Source organism: Euprymna scolopes, chromosome 14 (genome assembly GCF_053919585.1).
Source record: "Euprymna scolopes isolate OS-2025 chromosome 14, ASM5391958v1, whole genome shotgun sequence".
In the NCBI taxonomy this organism is placed as follows: Eukaryota; Metazoa; Mollusca; class Cephalopoda; order Sepiida; family Sepiolidae; genus Euprymna; species Euprymna scolopes.
The window spans coordinates 155,654,339-155,680,405 of record NC_136495.1 but is presented as its reverse complement, the minus strand read 5'-3'; the positions used below and the strand labels follow the sequence as shown (position 1 = coordinate 155,680,405).

General features: G+C 34.9%; 1 protein-coding gene and 1 pseudogene across 1 annotated transcript in view; one reads left to right on the top strand and one right to left on the bottom strand.

The window, feature by feature from the left end:
- LOC145293297 (acyl-CoA synthetase short-chain family member 3, mitochondrial-like) overlaps positions 1-26,067 on the bottom strand; it is a 127,219-nt gene that overhangs the window by 46,916 nt on the left and 54,236 nt on the right. The window contains exons 5-9 of the mRNA XM_080139927.1: positions 14,334-14,477; positions 13,165-13,245; positions 8,740-8,835; positions 5,917-6,027; positions 1,737-1,780 (exon numbers count right to left, since the gene is read on the bottom strand). Coding sequence (XP_079996053.1) covers positions 1,737-1,780; positions 5,917-6,027; positions 8,740-8,835; positions 13,165-13,245; positions 14,334-14,477 — 476 coding nt within the window. The remainder of the gene's footprint in view (positions 1-1,736; positions 1,781-5,916; positions 6,028-8,739; positions 8,836-13,164; positions 13,246-14,333; positions 14,478-26,067) is intronic.
- On the top strand, positions 3,908-4,024 carry LOC145293434 (5S ribosomal RNA; annotated as a pseudogene).

Here is a 26,067-nt window from a genome sequence, read left to right as displayed (position 1 = left end):
CGTAAGGTAGCATGATGTGACCCTCACTTGAAAACACATCAAAGACCATAACCGTGGCCTGAGACTTCATTGAGCTGTGCCCTCAAGCATTGAATCATCTGGTATTGCATTTTGAGGATGCTGGCAATGGTCCTGATTTCATAACTTGGATCAGTAGAAAGCATGAGTTGTACAGTGGCGCATCTTTGATCTCGCTCGGTGAACATTGTGTCACTTTCAGACATGATAGAAGGCTTCTATCGTTCTTGTGATTTATACACAACTGACCAGCTAGTAGATGGTCTGCAACAAAAAATAAAAGGAAACCGGTTTTCATCAAACGGAAATGAAATCATGTTATCTTTTCTAGGACGATAATTTTATCGTTCCACCCTGTACAACAAGAGATTATTCTCATTCCATCAGCCATGACCAAATAAACATGTTAATTTGATGTTATTCTTAGATAATATTACTGCAGGTAGTGTAACGTAGGGACCTAATGTGTTGTAGACTCAGTCACAAAGGAAACAATGACAAGGAATAGGAAAGAAATTCAACTTGCTGTTTCTGGTTTTAAAAAAAGACCTTTATTCCTCATTCTCTGGCCTCACGTGACTTCACCCACGTCTCGGACGTGAACGTGATCCTCTATCTGCGCACACGTTCTTCTTTTTATATCTTTTTCTTTTCTTCCTCACCATGACGTCACTTTGCACATAGCCGCCGTACACACATCCACGCTCTGTTACAATAGTAAGAATTGAACCTTTTAACCTACAGAAAATTTTTATTTAGCGAACACTTTTAATTGTTCAGCCATAGGTAACTTAAAACCGAGTGTTAATAAAGGCTCCATAAAGATTCCCAGGATTGAAGAAGCTGCACCTGAGAAGGGTTGGAAGTTGCATCGGTCAAGGTGTTATCGATATGGTAACCAGGATGAAGATGGTCGTCTAACTAGAACAAATACAATAGGAAGGACTTCTAAAAACGAACAAATCCCAATTATTTTTTACGAACTTAATTGAAACATGCTGTACATCTCCCCACCTAGGATCTCCCCATGTGTATGATCCCTAGCCTCTTATGCTTCAATGGCAATGTGCTTTGTTTGGGGTGAATGTGAGTAAAAAAAAAATATTATCCCACAACCCAATAGATTAATGTTAGCTTATTCTGAAAAATTAATTTCTTCTAAGCACCCATAACTTTAGTTAGATTTTCGCGAAGAACGGATTACCTATGTCAAACAACTAACAAAGTAATTGTCAGGACAGGTGAAAAAAAAATCAACTGTGGTGAAGAATATTCACTCAAAGGTTTCGAAACACTCAAATTGTTCCGCAATATATTCCAAAGTGTTTATCTTTATCAGATTTTTCCGATTTGAATTTTTATCTTAAAAATGAAAAACTGTTTTTTTTTTTAAATCCTTATTCATAACAATAACAACCTTTGCTTTCTGCAACTTAAAATAAGTGATGATCTGAGGGAGTTAGGCCAGGAGAATATGCAGGATGAGACAACATTTTCCAACCAAATTCTCCTAGATCTTTGGTCAGTAGTGGGATATATAAGCATTATCATGATGGAAGATGGCTCCATTTCTGTTGACTAAAGAATGTCGTTTTCGAGTTAACATGGGTGCAAATATGGCGGAAAAAATATGAATAACGTTTTAATAATCTAAAATAAAAATTGAGGTTTGCTCTCTTCAACACCTGATGGTCAAGTTTTATATAATGAACACTTACTTATCAAGTGGTAAATACTTCTTAACAGTTTCACCGGTAGGATCCTGAAAAAAAAAAAAAAGAAGATATTTCAAGATACATAAACGCATATATATATATATATATATATATATATATATATATATATATATATATATATATATATATATATATATATATATAAATGACAAAAGACTATATTCTAAAGTTCATGATGCTGATCATCTTATAGTTTATTCCTTAAATTCAGTTGATATTTACAATTCTTGACAGTATCTGTTTCATTAGCGCAAAATCAATCACTTAATTATTATATCAATCAGTGAATCTATTATGCCCTTAACTGTAAATGTCAACAGAATTAAAAGAATAAATTACAAGATGGTCAGTATCATGAACTTTGGAATATAATTTTTTGCCATTTATTCACTATATTGCTCTGTAATTACATTGAGCTTCTTAAATAAGGATTGGTATATATTATAAGGAAATATATTTTCACAGAAATATATATATAAAAGCACATTCAAAAATAAAAAACACCGTATAAAAACAACACTAGCGAATAAATACTGGGAACTCAAAGAAAGCGGACATTCGCCGGTAGTCGAATGGAAAATAATGAGACAAGCTACCACATGCAGACATTTAGACGACCCATGTAAATTATGCCTCCATGAAAAATTTTCTATCCTGTACTTTAAAGAACCTCAAAATCTATTAAACTGTAGGCGGGAAATAGCAAACAACTGTGTTCACAAAATAAAACTTACTCTAGGATAGCGATACAAAATAGTTTAAAACTAACAATAACAATAGGAAAAAAAAAACAAATAAATAAATTAAATAAACATGAATATACATATACGATCACATACATATAGCTATGTGTATGTATATATATATATATACATATATATATATGTATATATGTATATGTATGTGCATTGTTGTGTGCACATAGGTATATTTATATGTATATATAAAAAAAAAAAAAAAAAAAAAAAGAACGACCACCTAAACCCACTAACCTAGTTCTAAAACAGATCCTTTGTTTGATAAAATGCATGCCCATTGGCTGGTAGGAAGGGGCGCGGTGGATACTAGAAAGCTGATTGGCCGACTAGAAATCCTCAACATATATAAAAACAAGAAGCAACGACAGAATTCGCGCATAAGCCTGACGAATCCTATAGTTGGATGAATATTCAGTGTAGCTTAATCGCCATATATATTTTATAAATTACTATATATATATATATATATATATATATATATATATATATATTGGTGCAACAATAAAATTATCGCCCTAGAAAAGATTACAAGATTACATGATTCCATTTCCGTTTGATGAAGACTGGTTTCCTTTTTTTGTTGCAGACCATCTACTAGTTGGCCAGTTGTGTTCAAATCGCAAGAGTGATAGGAACCTTCTATCATATCTGAAAATGATACACTGTTCAATGAGCGAGATTGGAAATGTGCCACTGTACAACATGCTCTCTACCAATCCAAGGTATGACAACAGGACCATTGCCAGCACCCTCAAAATGTAAATCCAGATGGTTCAGCGCTTGAGGGAAAAGCTCAACAATGTTTTTGGCCACAGTTATGGTCTTTGGTGTAGTTTCAAGTGAGGGCCACATCATGCCACCTCACATCCTTGAAGTCGGCTTGAAAGTTAATAGCAAAGTGTACCTGGATGTGCTAAAGAGTGTGGTGGTTCCCTGGTGCAATCAGGTGGCCGCTGGTAGACCCTGGGTGTGGCAGCAGAACTCAGTGCAGGCCCACAAGTCCAAAGAGACCAAGGCTTAGCTTCAGAAGGAGTGCTACGACCTTGTACCTATCTCTCACTGGCTCCCCTACTCCCCCAATCTGAACCCTACTTCATTTGGTCATACATCGCAAACTTCACCAACATGACCTCCCATAACACCAAAGCCAGCCTGATCGCTGCCACTTGCTGAGTATTTGCTGAGCTCCCACTGGCACTTGTGGAAAAGGCATGCTCCAAGTTATGGATCCATATTGAGGCTGAAGGCGGCTACATTGAATAGATGTCAACACTACTACATAATCAAGTTATCTGAATTGATTTTTTCAATAAAAGTTTTAAAATAAAGTTGTAGTTGTTGTTTTCTTTAGGGTGACAAATTTATCATTTCACCCTGTGTGTATATATATATATATAATACGGCATAATCACGTTGACACACCGGTTCTCATCAGATCACCGAAGTTAAGCAACGTTGAGCCTGGCTAGTACCAGATGGGTGACCATTTGGGAATTCTAGGCACTGTATGTGCTCTCCGCTTATCTCGGCATTGTTTCCAGTCGTCTTGTACCTCAACTTGCCACTGGTATGCAACAATGTTGACTCAGGAGAAGTGTGGTTGGAGATTGTGCAACTCTTGCCACACAAATTTCACGCGCAGGCACCCTTACAGTGTGTATCCATGGTCTGTCAAGACTGAAGGAAGCCTTTTTTAAATATATATATATATATATATATATATATATATATATATATATATATATATAGAGAGAGAGAGAGAGAGAGAGAGAGAGAGAGAGAGAGAGAGGGAGAGAGAGGCAAACAGACAGACAAACAGATAGATAGAGTGCCTATAAATACTGCAATAAGGTAGTGTTTTTTTATTGTTATGTTTTTGCAAACTTTAAATATCTTTATTTCCTTTCATCAACAAATTTTTTCAACTATTTTTTAAGGAACATATATTTGTCTCTAATGAGTTGTTTGGTGGGCTTCCACTATTCAAAGAAACACATGCAAGACATACTTCATAAATAGTCAGAAGTATAAACTTTAGTAGAGCATAAATATACAATAAGTAATAATCTACTTGAAATGTAATAAAACTATGACATTCAACACATAAATACTTCAAGGTATTCCAAGCTCAATGATTGAGCTTTAAAATCAAGCAGAGCTATTGTGGAGTAAGTTAACAATATCATTACTTTTATTCTAGGAGTTATCACACAGGCCATCATCAAAGATTTCTCTGTAGTATTCCTGGAGTCTGAGTGACAACAAGTCTCCCCAGATTTCCAGAACTCTCCACAACTTTTGATAACTTTTGCAAATTAATTTGTGTTATTGCAACATCTGTCTACCATTGATTTTTTTTATTAGTAGCGACCATTGGTCTTGACTGGAAATTTGGGTGGCAATAAACCTCCCCAAGGTCCCAGTTCTCTTTACACTCGTCCAGTGGAGATCTGGCTAGTGCTATCTTTCCTTGCTCTTTTCATCATCCTTGACTGTCCTCAATTATTTGGTGTGATATCGGTTGATACCGGCACTTTTTTTGAGGGGGGGGGAACTTACAATTATGCAGTTTCAGTTTTCTTGATTCCGTGTGGTGTTTCTTTGTGTTTTACTTCTGTAGCAGTTTCTATTTGTCCGGCTAGTGCCAGTAGCTCATGTGTATTAGTTTCTGCATTCAAGGGTTTTCCTTAATATTTCAGTCATTTTCATTATTGTTATCTGTTGTATCTTCTCAGCTAATTCCAATCTTTACCATTCTTTTTTTCAAAGTTGTTCAGGATTCTTCCTAGTGCTCCTATGATTATTGGTGTTATCTAGATTTTCTTTATCTTCTGTATCCCTTTCAGCTCTCTGTATTTGTTCTGCATTTCCATCTCTTTCATATTCACTCTATGGTCTGCTGGAATGGCAAATTCTACAAAACTTTTTTTCTTGTTAACTTTGATGACATCCAATCTTCTTGTTTGGATGAGTTTATCGGTTTGTACATCAATGTCTCATAGGATTTTGTGATTGCTGCGAGATTGTGCTTGTACTGTTCGTCTGGGTATTCAAGATGCAATTGTTTGTATAATTCCTAGCGTACTGCCTTCCTGTCTTGATCGTGTCTATTTTTATATTCTTTTGCTGCATATGCTTATTATGTAGTTTATTATCTCGTCTCTTTGTCCACAGAGTCTGCATATTATCATTATTACTATTATATTTATGGATTATTCTTACTAAATTTTTTAATTATTTATTTAAATCATGGTGCTGAAATTACACTTGGTCTTATAATAAAGTTTATAATGAAATTTATTTCTATGATCAGCTGCAAATCTGTACAATGAAACAAAAATGTGATCGATTAGGCCTTGCAGCACTGTAGGCGAGTTTTTGATTTAAACAAAATTAATTCTTACCTCCCTTATAATAGCACGGAGAGCTGTAGGAGCTATAAACATGGTGACAACATCGTGCTCTTTAATAACTCTGAAATATGTTCCCACATCCGGTGTTCCGACTGGTTTCCCCTAAAATATAAAAGAACTGCCGCTTAGAAAAATGAACAAAAATTTTAACACCACAAAATGACAAAGCAAGTTTCAAAATAATAAAAATAAGATAATAAACACAAGTTTATTCCAACTTAGTTTCCAATTCATTAATTCTTTGCAAAACTTTTTTGCCGATTTAAAATTTCATCTTGAAAATGAAAAATTGTTTTTTAATATCTCTATTCATAACAATAACAACCTTTGCTCCCTATAATTTGATTTTCTTTGTCAAGGAGCTTATAAACGCCCCGTTTGTAAAATTCTTTAGGTTTTGAGGTGAAATATGGATCTGACTCGTGTTTACTCTCCTCTCGTAATATTAACTTAAAGCAATCTAAATGGTTCTGTAACCCTCGAAATACGCGATACTATGATGGAGCTAGTTCAGGAGAATATGGAGGATGGGGCAAGATTACCCAACCAAATTCCTTTAGGCGATCTTTTGTCAGTATTGCTCTGTGAGTACGAGCATTATCATGATGGAAGATGACTCCATTTGTTTTGACTAAATAATGTCGTTCTCGGATCACCATGGATTAGAATATTACAGAAAAAATATGAATGACGCTTTAATAATTTGAAAAAAAAAAAAAAAAAGATATAAATTAATCATGGTGATATTTTTAAGTATTAACAATATGCATAAAATAAATTACAATCATTTAAAATGCCCTTTCTACAAACCGGCAAAAAACTTTTGCATTAACTTCATAGTAAATATATGTTGGCGCTTCTACACTATTGGGACGAGATTTCGGAAATCGTAAAACTGAATTTCACACGAAAACAATGGCGTCTATGTATTGTTCGTATGTTTAAGATGATTACATCCAAAAAATTATGAAAATCGATTAGGTATAAAAAATTATTTATTAAAAAAAATAAAAAAATAGAACTTGATGAAAACGATCGTAAAACACAGGAGAGTGCAAAAGGGAGGTAATTTTCCGTTTTGATTTAAACAAAATGGCCGAGATTTTTCACCTGCTACCATGATTAAAGTTTTGTTAAATAATTCAGTAATACTCGAGTAATTTCGACTGCATAATTTGGAAGCTACCATTGTAATTTATTAGAATTGACAAAAAAAATCAGTTGAAACCATTGTTTCTTTTTATCTGAAAACTCCATTTATTGACTACAAAATCTCGTCCCAATTCTGCAGAAGTGCCTATATGTTTGTTTGTTTTTATGTTTCATAAATGATCTTTTAGACATATAGTAGTCGTATGGATTTCCCTTTTTTAACACCCAACTTCTTCCTCATCCTAGACACTTAACCTTTGATCTGGCAACATGTCCGCATGGGAACATATTAAAAATCTTTTCAATTTGTATAAAAAGTCCCATTCTTTTAATTTTTTGCAAGAATTTTTTTTCTTCAAGATATTAGATTCATACGTTAATTATTAACGAGAAGCTGTGATGTAACTTGATGGCCCTTCTGTGTTCTTTACAGGCGTCACACTTGAGAGTCTGTAAAGTGCCTCAAATGATTATGTGTGACGTTTCTTTTCATGATTATGAGTCCTGATGCCATTAACTGTTTTTGAGGATGCCACAGTACATAAAATTGAAAGTAAATTCGTCAAGTATTTAGAGAATTATTTTCATTCCACAGGTTTTTTTTTTACAAATGAAATCTTGAAAAAAAGCGTTTTAAATTGCTCATTTTTTTATTGCTAGTGTTTATCGATATTATCCAATTTTCACACCCATTTCTTTATGTATCATGAGTTCCCTGCTGGGTCTCATCAGAAGAGCAAAGTAGAGGACGTCTCCACAACTCAGTATTGATATATTGTATAAGATACGTAAGAGCATACACATACACCCCCACGCCCGTATATGTAAGAATGGCGATAAAAACACAGATGCTTAGTACCCGTAAAAGTAAAAAGAAAAAAAAGTAAAAGTAAACGATTAAATAATAGTAATAAATAAATAATAAACAGGACAGCAAACATTTACGGTAACATATATATATATACATATATAAATGTGAGACCTGTTAGGTTACGGACTCTTTTTTATAACCTATCCAATATATATATATATATAAATTGAAGTTATATTTTTGGATTATACCGTCATTGGATTATTTACCTTTCACCAGACTATCCATTCACGTGTAATCACCTTTTTCTTCACCATATACCCTCTGCTCCACTTTTTGTTATCAAGTAAGATCTTTGACTTACTTGTTGTTTCATCAAATACTTTTGTATGCAAAATCCGATCCCGCATTTTGCTAATTCCTACCCTCTGATGAGAAGGAGAGTATTTCTTCGAAACTCCATGGATTAAGGACTATCCACTTATCAAGTGTTTCCTTTTCAGATTAAATATGTTTTTAACTCTTTTTCAAAGTGTTTTTGAACATGTTTTATTAACTGTTTGCTCCTCTCTCTCTCTCTCTCTCTCTCTCTATATATATATATATATATACATATATATACATATATATATATATATATATATATATATATATATATATATATATATATATATATATATATATATATACGGTAACATTATTAGCTTATTATCAGTATGTATTATTATTGAAATCCGAACATGAAATAATATGGAAATGCAGAAAAAAAAATACATATTTAAGAAACACATAACTTGTTGCCCTTTGAAAACTCCATTAACAAAGCTTTTCAGAATGAAATAATGTCTTACCTCAAAAAGAATGGATGTGTTCGCATTGAGCAAAGGTCCATATGCAATAAATGAATGGCCAACAACCCAACCCAAGTCAGAAGCTCCCCACCAAACCTGTCAAAAGATTAAAAAGACATAATTTATTAAAACGAGTGTTGCATAAAAACTGGCACTGGTTAAGTACAGGGTGGGACAATAAAAGTGTCATCCTAACGAAACAACAGTACTGCTTTATTTTAAAACTTTTATTGAAAAGATCAATTCAAGTAACTTGATTATGTAGTAGAGCTGACATCTATTCAATGTAGCCACCTTCAGCCTCAATCACCACCTTCATATGGATCCAGAATTGGAAGCATGCCTTTTCCACAAATGCTGGTGGGAGCTTGGCAAATACTCGGCAGATGGCAGCGATCAGGCTGGTTTTGGTGTTGTGGAATAGCATGTTGGTGATGTTCTTGACATATGACCAAACTAAGTAGTCCAGGGGGAAGAGGGGGCAGTTAGAGAAGGGTACAGTCATAGCGCTTCTTCTGAAACCAATCCTGGGTCTCTTTGGACTTGTGGGCCGGCGCCGAGTCCTGCTGCCACATCCAGGGCCTGCCAACTGCCACCTGATTTCATCAGAGGATCGTCACACTCTTCAACACATCCAGGTACACTTTGGTGTTGACATTCAAATCGATTTCGAAGATGTGAGGTGGCATGATGTGGCCCTCACTTGAAACCACACCAAAGACCATAACCATGGCCAGAAACTTTGTTTTCATCACCCTGGGCACGTCCCTGTTTTTCATGGCAATCCAGCGATGCATTTGGAAGGTGTTGGCAATGGTCCTGTTGTCAGAACTTGGATCATGAGAGAGCATGAGTTGTACAGTGGCGCATCTCTAATCTCGCTCGTTGAACATCGTGTCACTTTCAGACATGATAGAAGGCTCCTATCGCTCTTAGGATTTGTACACAACTGGTTAACTAGCAGATGGTCTGCAGCAAAAGACGTTTTTCATTAAACAGAGATGGAATTATATCGTCTTTTTTAGGGTGACAATTTCATCATTCCTCTCTGTAGATAATAACGCGGACTGAAAACCTGGTTGTGCCAAGATCGAATCTAGTTTGTTTCACAGAAACATTTTCATCAAGCTCACACCTGACGAATGTAGCAATTCCAAAGTAAACCCTGCTCTTTTCCAATGATTCACTTGGATCTATGCAGATGCTATTGCACATACGCAGCAAGAATTTCCATGTTTCAACTGCCATAACTCAGTTACAAATAGACAAAAATTCATGACATCACAAAACCACTGTGAGAGTGTAATAGCCACAGCTGACAGTCGATATACTGAAACGACCAAAAAAACCACCGAGTTGCAGAAATTCAGAACCCATGATTTCTAGAAAAATTAATACATGGTATGGAGAACATACCAATGCAATCAACAATTCTTCTACTATCTAACCACCATAATATCATTTGTACAGCAACAGATAAGGCTGGCTGGCTTGCTTGGTGGTTTGCTTTAAACTCCATGTTGAACTCCATACCCCCCCCCATTTCCCACTAGAGATGGAAATCGCATTAGAAGATCTGATCACTCCTTCCGATATTCTGGACATTAGAAAAAAACTTGAGATATCCAAATCATGTGGACCAGATCTTATTCCTGCTATATTAATAAAGAAATGCTCTGCTGAGCTAGCCCTTGTTTTTTCCAAGCTCTATAACAAATTTCTTGCTGAATCTTGCTTTCCTGATAATTGAAAAATTGCCTCTGTGATACCAGTTTTTAAGAAATCCGGAGAAAGAACTGATCCATAAAATTATCACCTCAATAGCCTCCTATCACTCTTTGCAAACGTCTTTACATAGATTTCTTAATAGTCAATGAATGCATATATCAAACACTGGATAAGGCAGGTGAAGCTAGGGCGGTAGTATTTGACATATCGAAGGCTTTTAATGAGGTCTGGCATGAAGGTCTTTCCAGGAAAATTGATTTGAATGTTATCATTAGATGAATATTAAATATAATCAGATCCTTCTTAGCTAAAAGGAAAGATCCAGGTCGTTCTCGATGTCCATACAACTAAATATCACAATTATGCAAGTATGCCGCAGAGATTAATATACAGACCTTCATTATTGTTAAGTTTGCAGGTTGAAACAAGTAACGTAGAAAGCAATGCAGTTTACGACCCAACAAACAAAGGTAGATCAATTAAGATGTGTATTAGGAAAAGGTATATTTACAGGATATATACATAATGGTGTCAAATAAGAGAGTCTTTGCTAGAGAAACATATCTGCTCTTGGCGGCCTTCGGTGGCTTCTGGTGAACACACACTCAGACTAACTGAGTCTTCCTATTTATGTGTAATTACTATTCACATATGCAAATGAATGTGTGCCACCACAACAATTATTCCTAATCTTTTCACCTGATTCACTAACGTCCGAGATGGGTATATTTGCTGATGACGTCATGCTCTATTCCTGACATATGGATAAACTGAACACAGATACGCAAGGCAATGACTGCATCTTTAGAAAACGACCTCCAGTAGAAAAAAGGGACATGCATAGTATATAATGCTATCAAGACAGAACTCCTTTTCTTTAACAATTATAAAGGTATTTAGTTTGCCCCCACTGCAAGAACTGCGACACAAGGATCGGAAAGTGGGATTGAGAAGTCAGGGAAGCTCCATCGGCATTCCCCGATAAGGGCGCCTCAGGCGATTAGCAATAAACTAACCCCTTCTCAAAGAGAGAAAGCAAAGACTGCACAGAAGTAACATCCCACCGCAATCAACAGGAACCAAATCATTACAGGAATGGTCTAATCTCTGTTGATTTGCCATCATATCTTTCCTGAGAGTCAAACATTCACTGGCAACATGAGTTGGGATAAATACATAGAAGATTCTGACAAGTTTGCTGTAAAGAAGTTGGGCTCGCTGTGCCAGGTTAGTAAACTTCTTATACTTGCCAGTATCTTATATCTCTATATAAGTCAGCACTCATCCATTCACGACATAACCCTAACCCTAACCCGACGGTGCAACAACCCTTAGTGTCATCCTCTTGGATAGGTAATAAAAAAGAGTCCGTAACCTAACAGGTCTCACATTGTCTATTAAGTTTCAGTCCCTGTCACATCGATGCAGTGTTGCATCCGTGTGCTTGGTTTACAAGTACTTCCATGGAATGTGTTCTTAATGCACCCAACAAAGCTTCATTGTAGAGGTCTGCAATTGCTGAAAGACTTTCTACTCTAATAGCTTCTTTTCTTGGACCACTTGCCTTTGGAATTCCATCCCTGCTCCCCGTTTCGCCTGGCTGCACTAACATGCAGAAACTTAAATGCAATGTAAGCAAACGTCTTGCTACCAAAATCCCTACTTAGAATCCCTATTTAAAATAGCTCCTTACAGATATAGTCCCTAATCACAGCAGCCCTGGTTGACAATAACCATTCACATGTAGAAGATTTTGTTTTAGAAAAAAGGTTAATTTAAAAAATTTATTTTTACTCACGTTCACCCCAAACAAGGCATATCACCACTTGGATGTAAGAGGCTACTATTTGGGACCATGCCAAGGAAATATTAACAAGATGTTGGTTTACATTACATTTAAACTTCTGCATATCAGTACAGTCAGGGAAGCAGGTAGCAAGAAAGAAGGAAATTCTAAAGTCTAGTTGTTTGAGGGAAGAGACTATTAGAATAGAAAGCTTTCTGGAATTTAGTGAAGGGGTGAGATTTTGTTTCTAAATGCGTTTGTTGGTGATATATAAATCGAGGGGGCACAAGGGCAACAAGTTCATCAGGGCACATTCCATTAAAATATTTGTAAAACAGGCACAGTGATGCAACACTGCAGTGATGGGACAGAGGTTGGAGCTTAGTTGACAAAGTGGGACAGATTAGATTGAAAACTCTTTTTTTGATCCTATTCAAGAGAGAGAGAGACTAGTAGTAGATGCACCAGCCCAGATGTGGCAACAATACTCCATGCATGGGCGAATGGTGGCCTTGTAGAGGTACAGGATACTGTAATTAATGTTATACAGCACTTATATTATGGCATCAGATCACCAAAGTTAAGCATCGTTGTATCTGGTCAGTATTTACATGGGTGATCATTTGGGAATATCACGTGCTGTATGTGCTCTCTGCTTATCCCGGCATTCTTTTCAATTGTCTTAGACTTCTACTTGCTACTGGAATCAAACAGTGCTGATTCAAGAGAGGAATGGTTGGGAATTGTGCAATGTTTGTCTCACAATTACACGTGTAAGTATCCTTACAGTGGGTGGGTATCTATAGTCTATATGCCATAGCATGCAATACAGTAGTCATACTGCCAAATGTTTTTTTTTTATATTTTAAATAAAATAATTAAAATTGCTTTTTCCTCTGGCAATGACTTACCTCACCTGGTTTGATACCATACACATTCTGAATGGCCCATTTGAGAGCAACAGCATGACCTGCACTCGGACGAACGACAGCCTGAAAAGTCAAATCACTTTTAAAGTTAGTTTTTGAAAAAGTAAGAAAATAAACCCAATTTAAACACACGTTTTAATTGTAAGAGATTTTATACGAAACAGATCACGTGGTTGTGTTAATGCAGCAGTACAGCTAAATCCATTGTTTGACCCATTTATATAAAGAGTGCCTGGACAAACTTGCAACATCTCTTCTGTGAGATAGAGATTGCAGGGAAGAGAAAAGGACATCTATGAGGCTACAAAGTCTATTTTGAACTCTATCAATGCAGGACAAGTCCTTTCTAGCAGCTCCTGCCCAGATGTCGCAACAGTATTCCATCCTTGGACGTACCTGACTCTTATATAGATAGAGAATTGCATCAGCAGTGAGATATCTACTGGATTGCTAGAAGGATCCCACCATTTTTCCAGTGGCCTTGGCAACGGATTTAATGAATATGTTCCATTTCAGATCAGGAGTAAAGGTCAAGCCCAGAAACTTCTCAAAACATGAGGCCTCACCAAGACGAGAGCCATTCATTTCAATTGATGCCAGATGGAGATCAGAGCATTGATGATGTAAAGATAAAAGCTTGGTTTTTGATGCATTAAAAGTAACAAGCCACCTCTTCCCCCATTGTACCACTTGCTCAAGATCAGAAGAGAGAGAATTGGAGAGAACATGGTCGTTTACGGTCTTAGATGTGCTACCAGAGATCGTAGTGTCATCAGCATAAATGTCTACGAATGATGTAAGGATGTGATTTGGAAGATCATTAATGTAGATCAGGAAGAGAGTTAGGCCCAGGATGGACCCCTGAGGGACTCCAACATTAATACTGTGAGCTTCTGATTTCTGCGCATCAACCATTACTCTTATGAATCTATCAGAGAGAAATGATTTAATAATTGAGAAGACATTTCCATGAAGTTGAAATTCGGTTTTAGGTTTAATCCTCAAGGAAATATTGGTTTAATATCGAATCATATTGAGATATAAGTATATGTTAAAAGGTGTATTCCGAATGGAAAACTTAGTGTATCTAAAATACAAATCAAATTTTGGGTATTGAAAATTGTGTTAATATAAGTATTTTCGAAACTCACTTTTGGAAGTCCAGTAGTTCCAGAAGTATAAAGGATGTATAAAGGGTCAGTCGCTGGTATCGGAACACAATCGGCTGGTTTGGCAGAAGCCAGTTCGTCCATGTAACATAGGTCTTGATCTTTAGTCATGGTTGCAGGATCTGTCTGGAAATAAATAAATCATCTATTATATAAAGGACAGTTGTCTGTGTGTATGTATGTTTGTATGTCCAGCTAAAATTAAAAATAAACTCCAAAACCAACAACCACAAAGTTTGTATGTTCTTGGTCAGCATTGCCCGAAATGAATTATATCTAAAATTTTTTAAAAAATTCTTCTTGGGTAGCGCTGCTAGTCTATATATAAAATTCAAAGTGTGTGTGTGTGTGTGTGTGCGCGCGCGCGCGCGTGTGTGTGCGTGTGTGTGTGTGCGCGTGTGTGTGCGTGTGCGTGTGCGTGTGTGCTTCATAGAAAAAGGTTATAGAATCTAAATAAAATGTAAAAGATCTTATGTATTATTAATCGGAGGTAGATAATGGAAGTATTCCTCGATCTCCGAGTGCGCCCTTAAGAGGGCGATGTAGCAAATGTTGTCAAGAAAGATCGGGTTATTTAGCCATAATTTAGAAAGAAAACATTGTAATTTCAATGTATTCCTTTCGTTCAGCATTTTCCTTCAAAATAAATGCTAAATGAACTCTCGGACCTTAGCAAGAACAACTAAAAATAGCTAACAAAACGTCATAAAGTAACACCTACATGCGAAAGTAATAAGTCAGTCCGAAATTGTGAACTTCTTTAAAGAGAGGAAACAAATAGCCCAAAGTGTCAAATTTCAATATTCGCCCAAACAAAAGTAATTCAGCACCCTTACCTGGCCTTTGCTCCAGGGATGGTAGGGCGAACACAAAATCAAAATCCCTCTACCAAATTAAAAAAAAAAAAATAGCTTAATTTATCAAAATTCACAAAACCTTGATATTATAATTAGTCCCAAATCAATGCTAAATGAACTCTGAAAACTTAGCAAGAACAACAGCAAAAACTTTTACAAAGCATCAAACTCAGCAACAAATAATGGAGATATTCTTTAGCAAATTAGTAAATACGTCAACAACTGCACAGTTCTCACACGCACTATTTCGTAGTATTTTCGCCAGAAACAAAGATAATAAAAATAACGGAGAACTAAATAATCAGAGATAAGAAATGGACAGGTGTATATATTTATAGGACGTATTACAAAAAATGGACAGGTGTATATATTTTTAAGACGCATTGCCAAAATGAACAAGTGTATATATTTATAAGACGTATTGCCAAAATGGACAGGTGTATATATTTATGAGACATATTGCCAAAATGGACAAGTGTATATATTTATAAGACGTAATACCAATATAGACAGGTGCATATATTTATGGGACGTATTGCAAAAATGGACAGGTGTATATATTTATAAAACGTATTGTCAAAATGGCCAGTTGTATATATTTATAAGACGTATTGCCAAAATAGACAAGTGTATATATTTATAAGACATACTGCCAAAATAGACAGGTGTATATATTTATTAGACATACTGCCAAAATGGCCAGTTGTATATATTTATAAGACGTATTGCCAAAATAGACAAGTGTATATATTTATAAGACATACTGCCAAAATAGGCAGGTGTATATATTTATTAGACATACTGCCAAAATGGCCAGGTGTATATATTTATAAGACGTATTGCCAATATAGACAAGTGTATATATTTATAAGACATACTGCCAAAATAGACAGGTGTATATATTTATAAGACGTATTGCCAAAATGGCCAGTTGTATATATTTATAAGACGTATTGTCAAAATGGCCAGTTGTATATATTTATAAAACGTATTGTCAAAATGGCCAGTTGTATATATTTATAAGACGTATTGCCAAAATAGACAAGTGTATATATTTATAAGACATACTGCCAAAATAGACAGGTGTATATATTTATAAGACGTATTGCCAAAATAGACAGGTGTATATATTTATAAGACATACTGCCAAAATAGACAAGTGTATATATTTATAAGACATACTGCCAAAATAGACAGGTGTATATATTTATAAGACATACTGCCAAAATGGCCAGGTGTATATATTTATAAGACGTATTGCCAATATAGACATGTGTATATATTTATTAGACATACTGCCAAAATAGACAGGTGTATATATTTATAAGACGTATTGCCAAAATAGACAAGTGTATATATTTATAAGACATACTGCCAAAATAGACAAGTGTATATATTTATAAGACATACTACCAAAATAGACAGGTGTATATATTTATAAGACGTATTGCCAATATAGACAAGTGTATATATTTATAAGACATACTGCCAAAATAGACAGGTGTATATATTTATAAGACGTATTGCCAAAATAGACAAGTGTATATATTTATAAGACATACTGCCAAAATGGACAAGTGTATATATTTATAAGACATACTGCCAAAATAGAGAGGTGTATATATTTATAAGACGTATTGCCAAAATAGACAAGTGTATATATTTATAAGACATACTGCCAAAATAGACAAGTGTATATATTTATAAGACGTATTGCCAAAATGGCCAGTTGTATATATTTATAAGACGTATTGTCAAAATGGCCAGTTGTATATATTTATAAAACGTATTGTCAAAATGGCCAGTTGTATATATTTATAAGACGTATTGCCAAAATAGACAAGTGTATATATTTATAAGACATACTGCCAAAATAGACAGGTGTATATATTTATAAGACGTATTGCCAAAATAGACAGGTGTATATATTTATAAGACATACTGCCAAAATAGACAAGTGTATATATTTATAAGACATACTGCCAAAATAGACAGGTGTATATATTTATAAGACATACTGCCAAAATGGCCAGGTGTATATATTTATAAGACGTATTGCCAATATAGACATGTGTATATATTTATTAGACATACTGCCAAAATAGACAGGTGTATATATTTATAAGACGTATTGCCAAAATAGACAAGTGTATATATTTATAAGACATACTGCCAAAATAGACAAGTGTATATATTTATAAGACATACTACCAAAATAGACAGGTGTATATATTTATAAGACGTATTGCCAATATAGACAAGTGTATATATTTATAAGACATACTGCCAAAATAGACAGGTGTATATATTTATAAGACGTATTGCCAAAATAGACAAGTGTATATATTTATAAGACATACTGCCAAAATGGACAAGTGTATATATTTATAAGACATACTGCCAAAATAGAGAGGTGTATATATTTATAAGACGTATTGCCAAAATAGACAAGTGTATATATTTATAAGACATACTGCCAAAATAGACAAGTGTATATATTTATAAGACGTATTGCCAAAATGGCCAGTTGTATATATTTATAAGACGTATTGTCAAAATGGCCAGTTGTATATATTTATAAAACGTATTGTCAAAATGGCCAGTTGTATATATTTATAAGACGTATTGCCAAAATAGACAAGTGTATATATTTATAAGACATACTGCCAAAATAGACAGGTGTATATATTTATAAGACGTATTGCCAAAATAGACAGGTGTATATATTTATAAGACATACTGCCAAAATAGACAAGTGTATATATTTATAAGACATACTGCCAAAATAGACAGGTGTATATATTTATAAGACATACTGCCAAAATGGCCAGGTGTATATATTTATAAGACGTATTGCCAATATAGACATGTGTATATATTTATAAGACATACTGCCAAAATAGACAGGTGTATATATTTATAAGACGTATTGCCAAAATAGACAAGTGTATATATTTATAAGACATACTGCCAAAATAGACAAGTGTATATATTTATAAGACATACTACCAAAATAGACAGGTGTATATATTTATAAGACGTATTGCCAATATAGACAAGTGTATATATTTATAAGACATACTGCCAAAATAGACAGGTGTATATATTTATAAGACGTATTGCCAAAATAGACAAGTGTATATATTTATAAGACATACTGCCAAAATGGACAAGTGTATATATTTATAAGACATACTGCCAAAATAGAGAGGTGTATATATTTATAAGACGTATTGCCAAAATAGACAAGTGTATATATTTATAAGACATACTGCCAAAATAGACAGGTGTATATATTTATAAGACGTATTGCCAAAATAGACAAGTGTATATATTTATAAGACATACTGCCAAAATAGACAGGTGTATATATTTATAAGACGTATTGCCAAAATAGACAAGTGTATATATTTATAAGACATACTGCCAAAATAGACAAGTGTATATATTTATAAGACATACTGCCAAAATAGGTGTATATATTTATAAGACATACTGCCAAAATGGGTTGGTGTATATATTTATAAGACATATTGCCAAAATAGACAGGTGTATATATTTATAAGACGTATTGTCAAAATAGACAGGTGTATATATTTATAAGACATACTGCCAAAATAGACAAGTGTATATATTTATAAGACATACTGCCAAAATAGACAAGTGTATATATTGATAAGACATACTGCCAAAATTGTAAATCCATTACAAGCAGGGAACTATTGAATCGTGATTGAATCGCAAAGTGATTGATACAAACGCTAAATTGCGCACAGCTATGATTGCTTACACTCTTTCCTTCTCCCTTTCATTGGAATTCGCTTTCCTCCTCAAAATTAAAAACCTTTTACATGAAAATGTTAAATCAAATAATTTTCAACCAATCGAAATATTTTAACATTACAAAAAGTAAACATTGTAATTTCAAAATTATTTAACGTTTCTTAATTTTCTCTTCGGACTATGGAAGATATGTCAAGAAAATCAGAAAAGTAGTTTTAGTAGTGCTCTGCAGGCATCCTTAATTTTATTAATTAAATGGTTTCAGTAATACTCTAAACAGAATCAATGCATGTAACATTACACTTCCATGTTTTCTAAGTGGTATATAATAGTGTTGGGAGGATTACTCAGAATTGGAATTGGGATCCGGAAATATCGGAACTTTTTAGGTTATCAGAATCAGTATCAGAATCGGTATCGGAAAAATTTGTGTCTATTTTCCGATGCCAAAAAGGATTCTTTTAATTTCTTTTTTATTTGATTTTGTTTAAAACAAAATCTTCCACTGCTGGTAAGAGTGTTAAAATAATGAATATTTATTGATTTTCAAGAACCAGTAAAACTAAAATCTATAAATCACATTGATCACAAATTTTTACGTTTGAGAAAATATCTGTACATTTAACACATGATTTTACAGTAATTATGAAAAATAACAGCTTTGTACTTTAATATTTAGAGATTTATAAAGAATCGGAATCGGTAATTGTATCGGAATCAGGAAAAATATTGGAATCGTCCCATCACTAGTATATAGTAATCCAAAAGTGATCAACATCCTAGATAGAGCAGATTTGTTTAAATCCAGTTAAACATTCTCTTATTTTTTTTTTTTTACACGGTGGTTACCACTTATCAAGGCCCGGAAGCCACTCAGGGATAAGGGTTATTGCAAGTACAGTATGTTAGCGTGGAGATTTAATGAAGTGTCTACTTAAGGGGGGGGGGTCATCAGGAATTTGTTTATCTTGGACTTGAAGACATCCAGTTTGTAGTCAGATGGGAAGCAGGCAGACGGAACAGAGTTCCACAGGTGTGCAGTTCTAAGAAAGAAGCTTTGTTCATGGAATCCACGTTTTGATTTAGACACAGATAAAGAGTGGGGAAAATTTTTGACAGTGGATTTAGCTAGACGGGTGTTTTTCATAAAAGATTGGCGAGGGGGGGGGCAGAGATTGGAGCTCAGACGAGCACCTGCCATGGAAATAACGATAAAACAAAGGCTCGCAACGTCTCTTCTGTGGGAGAGAGGTTCCAGGGAAGAGAAAAGGGCATCCCCCACTAAGCCACAAAGTCTATTTTGTACTCTGTCAAGGCAGAATAGGCTGTTTTTAGCAGCTCCTGCCCAGATATGGCAGCCGTATTCCATCCTTGGACGTACTTGGCTTTTATATAGATAGAGAATTGCATCAGGAGTGAGATGTGTTCTGGAGCGGTAGAAGGATCCCACTATCTTTCCAGCGACATTGGCAACAGACTTGATGTATGTGTTCCATTTCAGATCAGGAGTAAAGGTCAAAACATGGGGCTTCTCCTAAATGAGAGCCATTCATTTCAATTGATGCCAGATGGGGATCAGAGCGTTGATGATGTAAAGATAGGAATTGGTTTTAGATGAATTAAAGGTAACCAGCCAGGTCTTCCCCCACTGAACCACGCACTCAACATCAGAGGAGAGAGAATCAGAGAGAACTTTGTCATTTACAGCCTTTGATGTGTTGCTGTAGATGGTCGCATCATCAGCATAGATGTCAATGAATGATTTAAACATGTGTTTATGGAGATCATTGATGTAGATCAGGAAGAGAGTTGGGCCCAGGATAGACCCTTGAGGGACTCCAGCATTAATACTGTGGGCCTCCGATTTTTGTCCATCTACCACTACTCTTATGAGCCTATCATAGAGAAATGATTTAATGATTGAGAAAACATTTCCAGTTATACTGTAGCTGGAAATCTTGTGAAGTAGGCCCTTATGCCATACCTTATCGAAGGCCTTTGATATGTCAAGAGCAATTGCCCTAGAAAGGAAGTCTTTGTCAAGAGATTCACTAATCCTATGAGATATAACCGTTAGCACATCTGCTGTAGATCTTGCAGAACAGAAATCATATTGCGTGTCACTAGGAAGGTTATTTCTGCTGAGGTGGTTGACTATTTCTCTATTTGATATGGATTCCAGCAACTTACTCATAACACACAGGAGACTTATTGGTCTGTACTGAGAGCGGAATGAGCGATCACCTGAATTCTTAAATACAGGGCATACTGATCAGGTATTCCAGAGTGTTGGAAAGCACTTCTCCTTAAGGCAACGCTTAAACAGTTTTGTAAGTATGGGGGCAAGTTCTGGTTGGAGCTTTTTCAGCACTATAACTGGAATGCCGTCAGGGCCAGTTGCTTTACTGGAATAAAGGTTCTTGATTAGCTTGGCGACCTCATGCACAGATATTTGTATGTTACCTAGCGTAATAATAATAATAATAATGAATAATAATAATAATAATAATAATAATAATAATGAATAATAATAATAATGAATAATAATAATAATAATAATAATAATAATAATAATGACGATGACGATGACGATGACGATGATGATGATGATGCATTACTTATTTGGTAAGATGCGAAGACACCGTCAACTGGATACACCATGTCAGCATGAACAAAGTTTTCCTTCCAAACGAACAATTCACTTCACTGTCCAAGCAACTCGTTGCACATGTCAGCACACAAAAAAAAACAAACAAAAAAAAACACAAAGAAACAAATGTCATCCTAAAAAAAGAGTAAACACCTTTTCCACGCGTAAGTAAATACTTTATTTTACGAACACACTCCGTTTTTGACGTTTTTTTCAAACAACCACACCAATAGCAAAAAAAGAAACAGGATGAAAAGTCAATTGCCGAAAACATTACTTACAAATATATATATATATATATATATATATATATATATATATATATATATATATATATATATATATATATATATATATATATACACTGCATATTTTTTTCCTGGGAAGGGGAGTATTGTATGAGATCTTTCTAGTCTCGCACAAAAACATGCGTTCACATCTCAAGCCATTTTTCTTGTCATACACATACGCACACACAAACATATGCGCGCACATACACACACCTAGATATATTCACGTTCACGTACATACAGCCACATTTACATGCATACACACACATGCTAACGTACACACATGTAAGCACACATGGGCAATGTCACTTCCCCTCTGAAGGAAATTCAAACATGCGCAAAAGACCACCGGAAACAACTATAAAAGCAAAAGACCTGAGCTGTTCAGCCCTTTTTCGACTCGCCTTCCAAGCTGAGCGGTCGACAGATCAACGATCCCCCTTTCGGGGCGCGCGCGCCCGCGTGCCTCACATCACCTGCTACTGTGTGCGGGGACTGATTTAACAGACAGTACATACACCTTACATGCTTTCTATTCCCATAACCTGTATTGAATTTCTTTCTCTGTCTCTATACAACAATACACTTTCCCTCTCACCAGCTAAAAGCGAGAGACGCACGCCTAACTGGATTGACTTTCTCTCTCTATATATACAACAATAGACTTTCCCTCTAACCAGCTAACAGCGAGAGACGCACGCCAACCTGGATTGACTTTCTCTCTATATATATACAACAATAGACTTTCCCTCTCACCAACTAACAGCGAGAGACGCACGCCAACCTGGATTGACTTTCTCTCTATATATATACAACAATAGACTTTCCTTCTCACCAACTAACAGCGAGAGATGCACGCCAACCTGGATTGACTTTCTCTCTCTATATATACAACAATAGACTTTCCTTCTCACAAACTAACAGCGAGAGACGCACGCCAACCTAGATTGACTTTCTCTCTATATATATACAACAATAGACATTCCCTCTCACCAGATAACAGCGAGAGACGCACGCCAACCTGGATTGACTTTCTCTCTATATATATACAACAATAGACTTTCCCTCTCACCAACTAACAGCGAGAGACGCACACTAAAACTAAACACGTACTGTACCCTTTTCTTTCATTTGTTTCTTCACGAAATAAATTCTAGTTCGTTTATTTAAATAAACGCGTTTTCGTTCCTTCCTCAATTCAATTCATTTTTCCTATTTTATACGACTGGTGGATATATTATATATATCCACCAGTCGCATAAAATATGCGCGCACATACACACACCTAGATATAATCACGTTCACGTACATACAGCCACATTTACATGCATACACGCATGCTGACGTACACACATGTACGCACACATGGGCAATGTCACTTCCCCTTTGAAGGAAATTCAAACATGCGCAAAAGACTGGTGGATATATTATATATATCCACCAGTCGCATAATATATATATATATATATATATATATATATATATATATATATATATATATATATCCACCAGTCGCATAATATATATATATATATATATATATATATATATATATATATATATATATATATATATATATATATATAATATATCCACCAGTCGTATAAAATATATATATATAAAATATATATATATATATAATATATCCACCAGTCGTATAAAATATATATATATATATATATATATATATATATATATATATATATATATATATATATATATATATATATATATATATATAATATATCCACCAGTCCACAACAAATTTTAATATAAAGATGTTGCACACACTCTTCTATGTTTTTTATAATGGCCCCAGGCAACGCCAGCTAGGCCTGCTAGTAAATTATAAGTCTACAGGATAAGAAGTCCGTTGCGATCAACATTTATATAAACATCTATTTTACAAAACAATTTTACAAATAAAATCTATATATATATAATACTAAAGCTAAAGATCTTGAATGTTTTAGATGGTGGGAGGAAGGGCGAAAGACATAAATATAAGGCGACTGATAAGAGAAGTAGTTAGAGGAATGGAAATAAATAATTAAAATAAAGAGAAAAAGAGAGAGAAGAAAGGGAAAAGGAGAGAGAAAGTAAGAGAAAAAAGGAAAGAGACAGGGGAGAAAACGAAAGTACAGATTGAGGGGAAACGAGATATAAGGGAAGAGAACAGAGTAAACACACAGAGAGAGAGAGAGAGAGAGAGAGAGAGAGAGAGAGGGAGAGAGAGAGAGGAGGGGTCTATTATGATATCACAATGTATTCTGAAATACTTTGGTTGTTTTGTCTATTGATTCTGTTACAGCTCCGTAAAACATTGATCCTGTCTAATCTTTTACTTTTCTTTCTTTATTTATTTATTTAATACTAGCAGGGAGACCCGACGTTGGCACTTGTGAAAAAGGCATACTCCCGGACCCGTATCGAGGCGGTGTGGAAGCTGAAGGCGGCTACATTGAATTGATGTCAGCTCTATTACATAATCAAACTACCTGAATTGATTTTTTTCAATAAAAAGTTTTAATATAAACCTGTAGTGTTGTTTTCTTTAGGGCGACAAATTTATGGTTCCACCCTGTACTTTATACTAGAATTTGGATCCGGAGGGCCCATAATTTTAATGTAATCAACTTGGATGCTTATTTTGAAATTAATAATGACTCATTCACAAGCAGTCACGCAAAACATGACACTAATCCATATTTAAATAAAGTTAGATGTGTGCGGGCATATGTTTATAGATTTTTATGCATACTCCTAAACTAATTAACTGATCATCTGGGATTTTGGAACACAGCTTTTGACGTAAGAGTGAATAATGTGGGCTATATTTAGTTTAATTTAATTTTATGTAAAATGAAAGCAAAAAGAAGATGGAAGCCTTTTGTGAAAATTTAGATACCGCCAAATTTTTGTGAAATAGTAACAGTAAATAATGTTACAGTATGAGTAGGTATTAAGAATTGAACTACGAGTTGTGCCCGAACTATTTTAGATGATAGGAGAGTTAATATGTAAGTACAATATAGTATGGATAAAACAGCAAGTTTTGAATCATGCGTAATTAGGTAAATAGATATATGGGCAGGTTTTCAGTAGATGCGAATAAAGTTGAAGTTGTAGGTATAAAGTGTGTTTCTATTATTGAGAAGATAATCTCAGTTTTCAAGTAAGAGTCATGGGACATTTTGCATAACAAGGAGTATCGGTTCAGTTTCGTATTAATCGTTGCAAAACTCTCTAGGAGGAGACAGTTATGTAATGCAGATCGCTTTGCTTCTGAGTACGTACTTTGGCTGTTAAATACCTTGCTGGATAGGAATGAGCTCTAATGCATGTCTTAGAGGTAGAAATGTATAGATGTTTAGTGATGACTATTAAACAGTTTGCATGTGAGGGTTAGGGGCTAGAAGTTAGAGATTCCACTGCAAATGCGGTGCAATGTGGGAGTTTAGTGGCGGCTTGGTGGGAAAGAGCAGATTGTTAGCGTTCAAGAGAAAAGGGGTTATTTATTTACATACAACAGTAGATCTCCATTAGGATTTTGAGTTACAGGTAAGGTTTAGTTTGAAGAAAGGAAAAAAAAAATAATAATAATTTTTATTTTTATTTTTATTTTTTGGCATGCAGGTTAGACAAACGCAGTCGTCTTGGAGGTAAAATGCATATTAAAATTTCGTAGCTAGCTGTTAGGTTTTTTTTTTCTCCAGTTATAAGAGGAACAACTAGTTCATTGTGATTCGGAATTAGTATTCTGTATTTATTATTTATGGGTAGGCATTAAGATACCGCCAAATTTTTGTGAAATAGTAGATAATAATTTCATGTTTGTACATATGGTTTCACCCTTTATCCCCTTTTTAAAAGATAGCATCGCCCGATCGCCAGTTTTGGACCCCCCCTCCCCGTTTAAATAATTTAAGGTTCCTTGTCTAGAAAAACAAGGTATGCACATAAGATCCTTGAAGTAGTGAGACTCTATTCCTGAATCAGCATCTTGATCACTGCAATGTTTGGGATGATGCAACAGATAGAAGCACCTGCCTTACTCATTTCAAGCTAGCAAAGATACCCTTTGATGTACACTTGGATACCCGCTTAGCTGGCAACCTTGCAGTAAGTGGATGTTG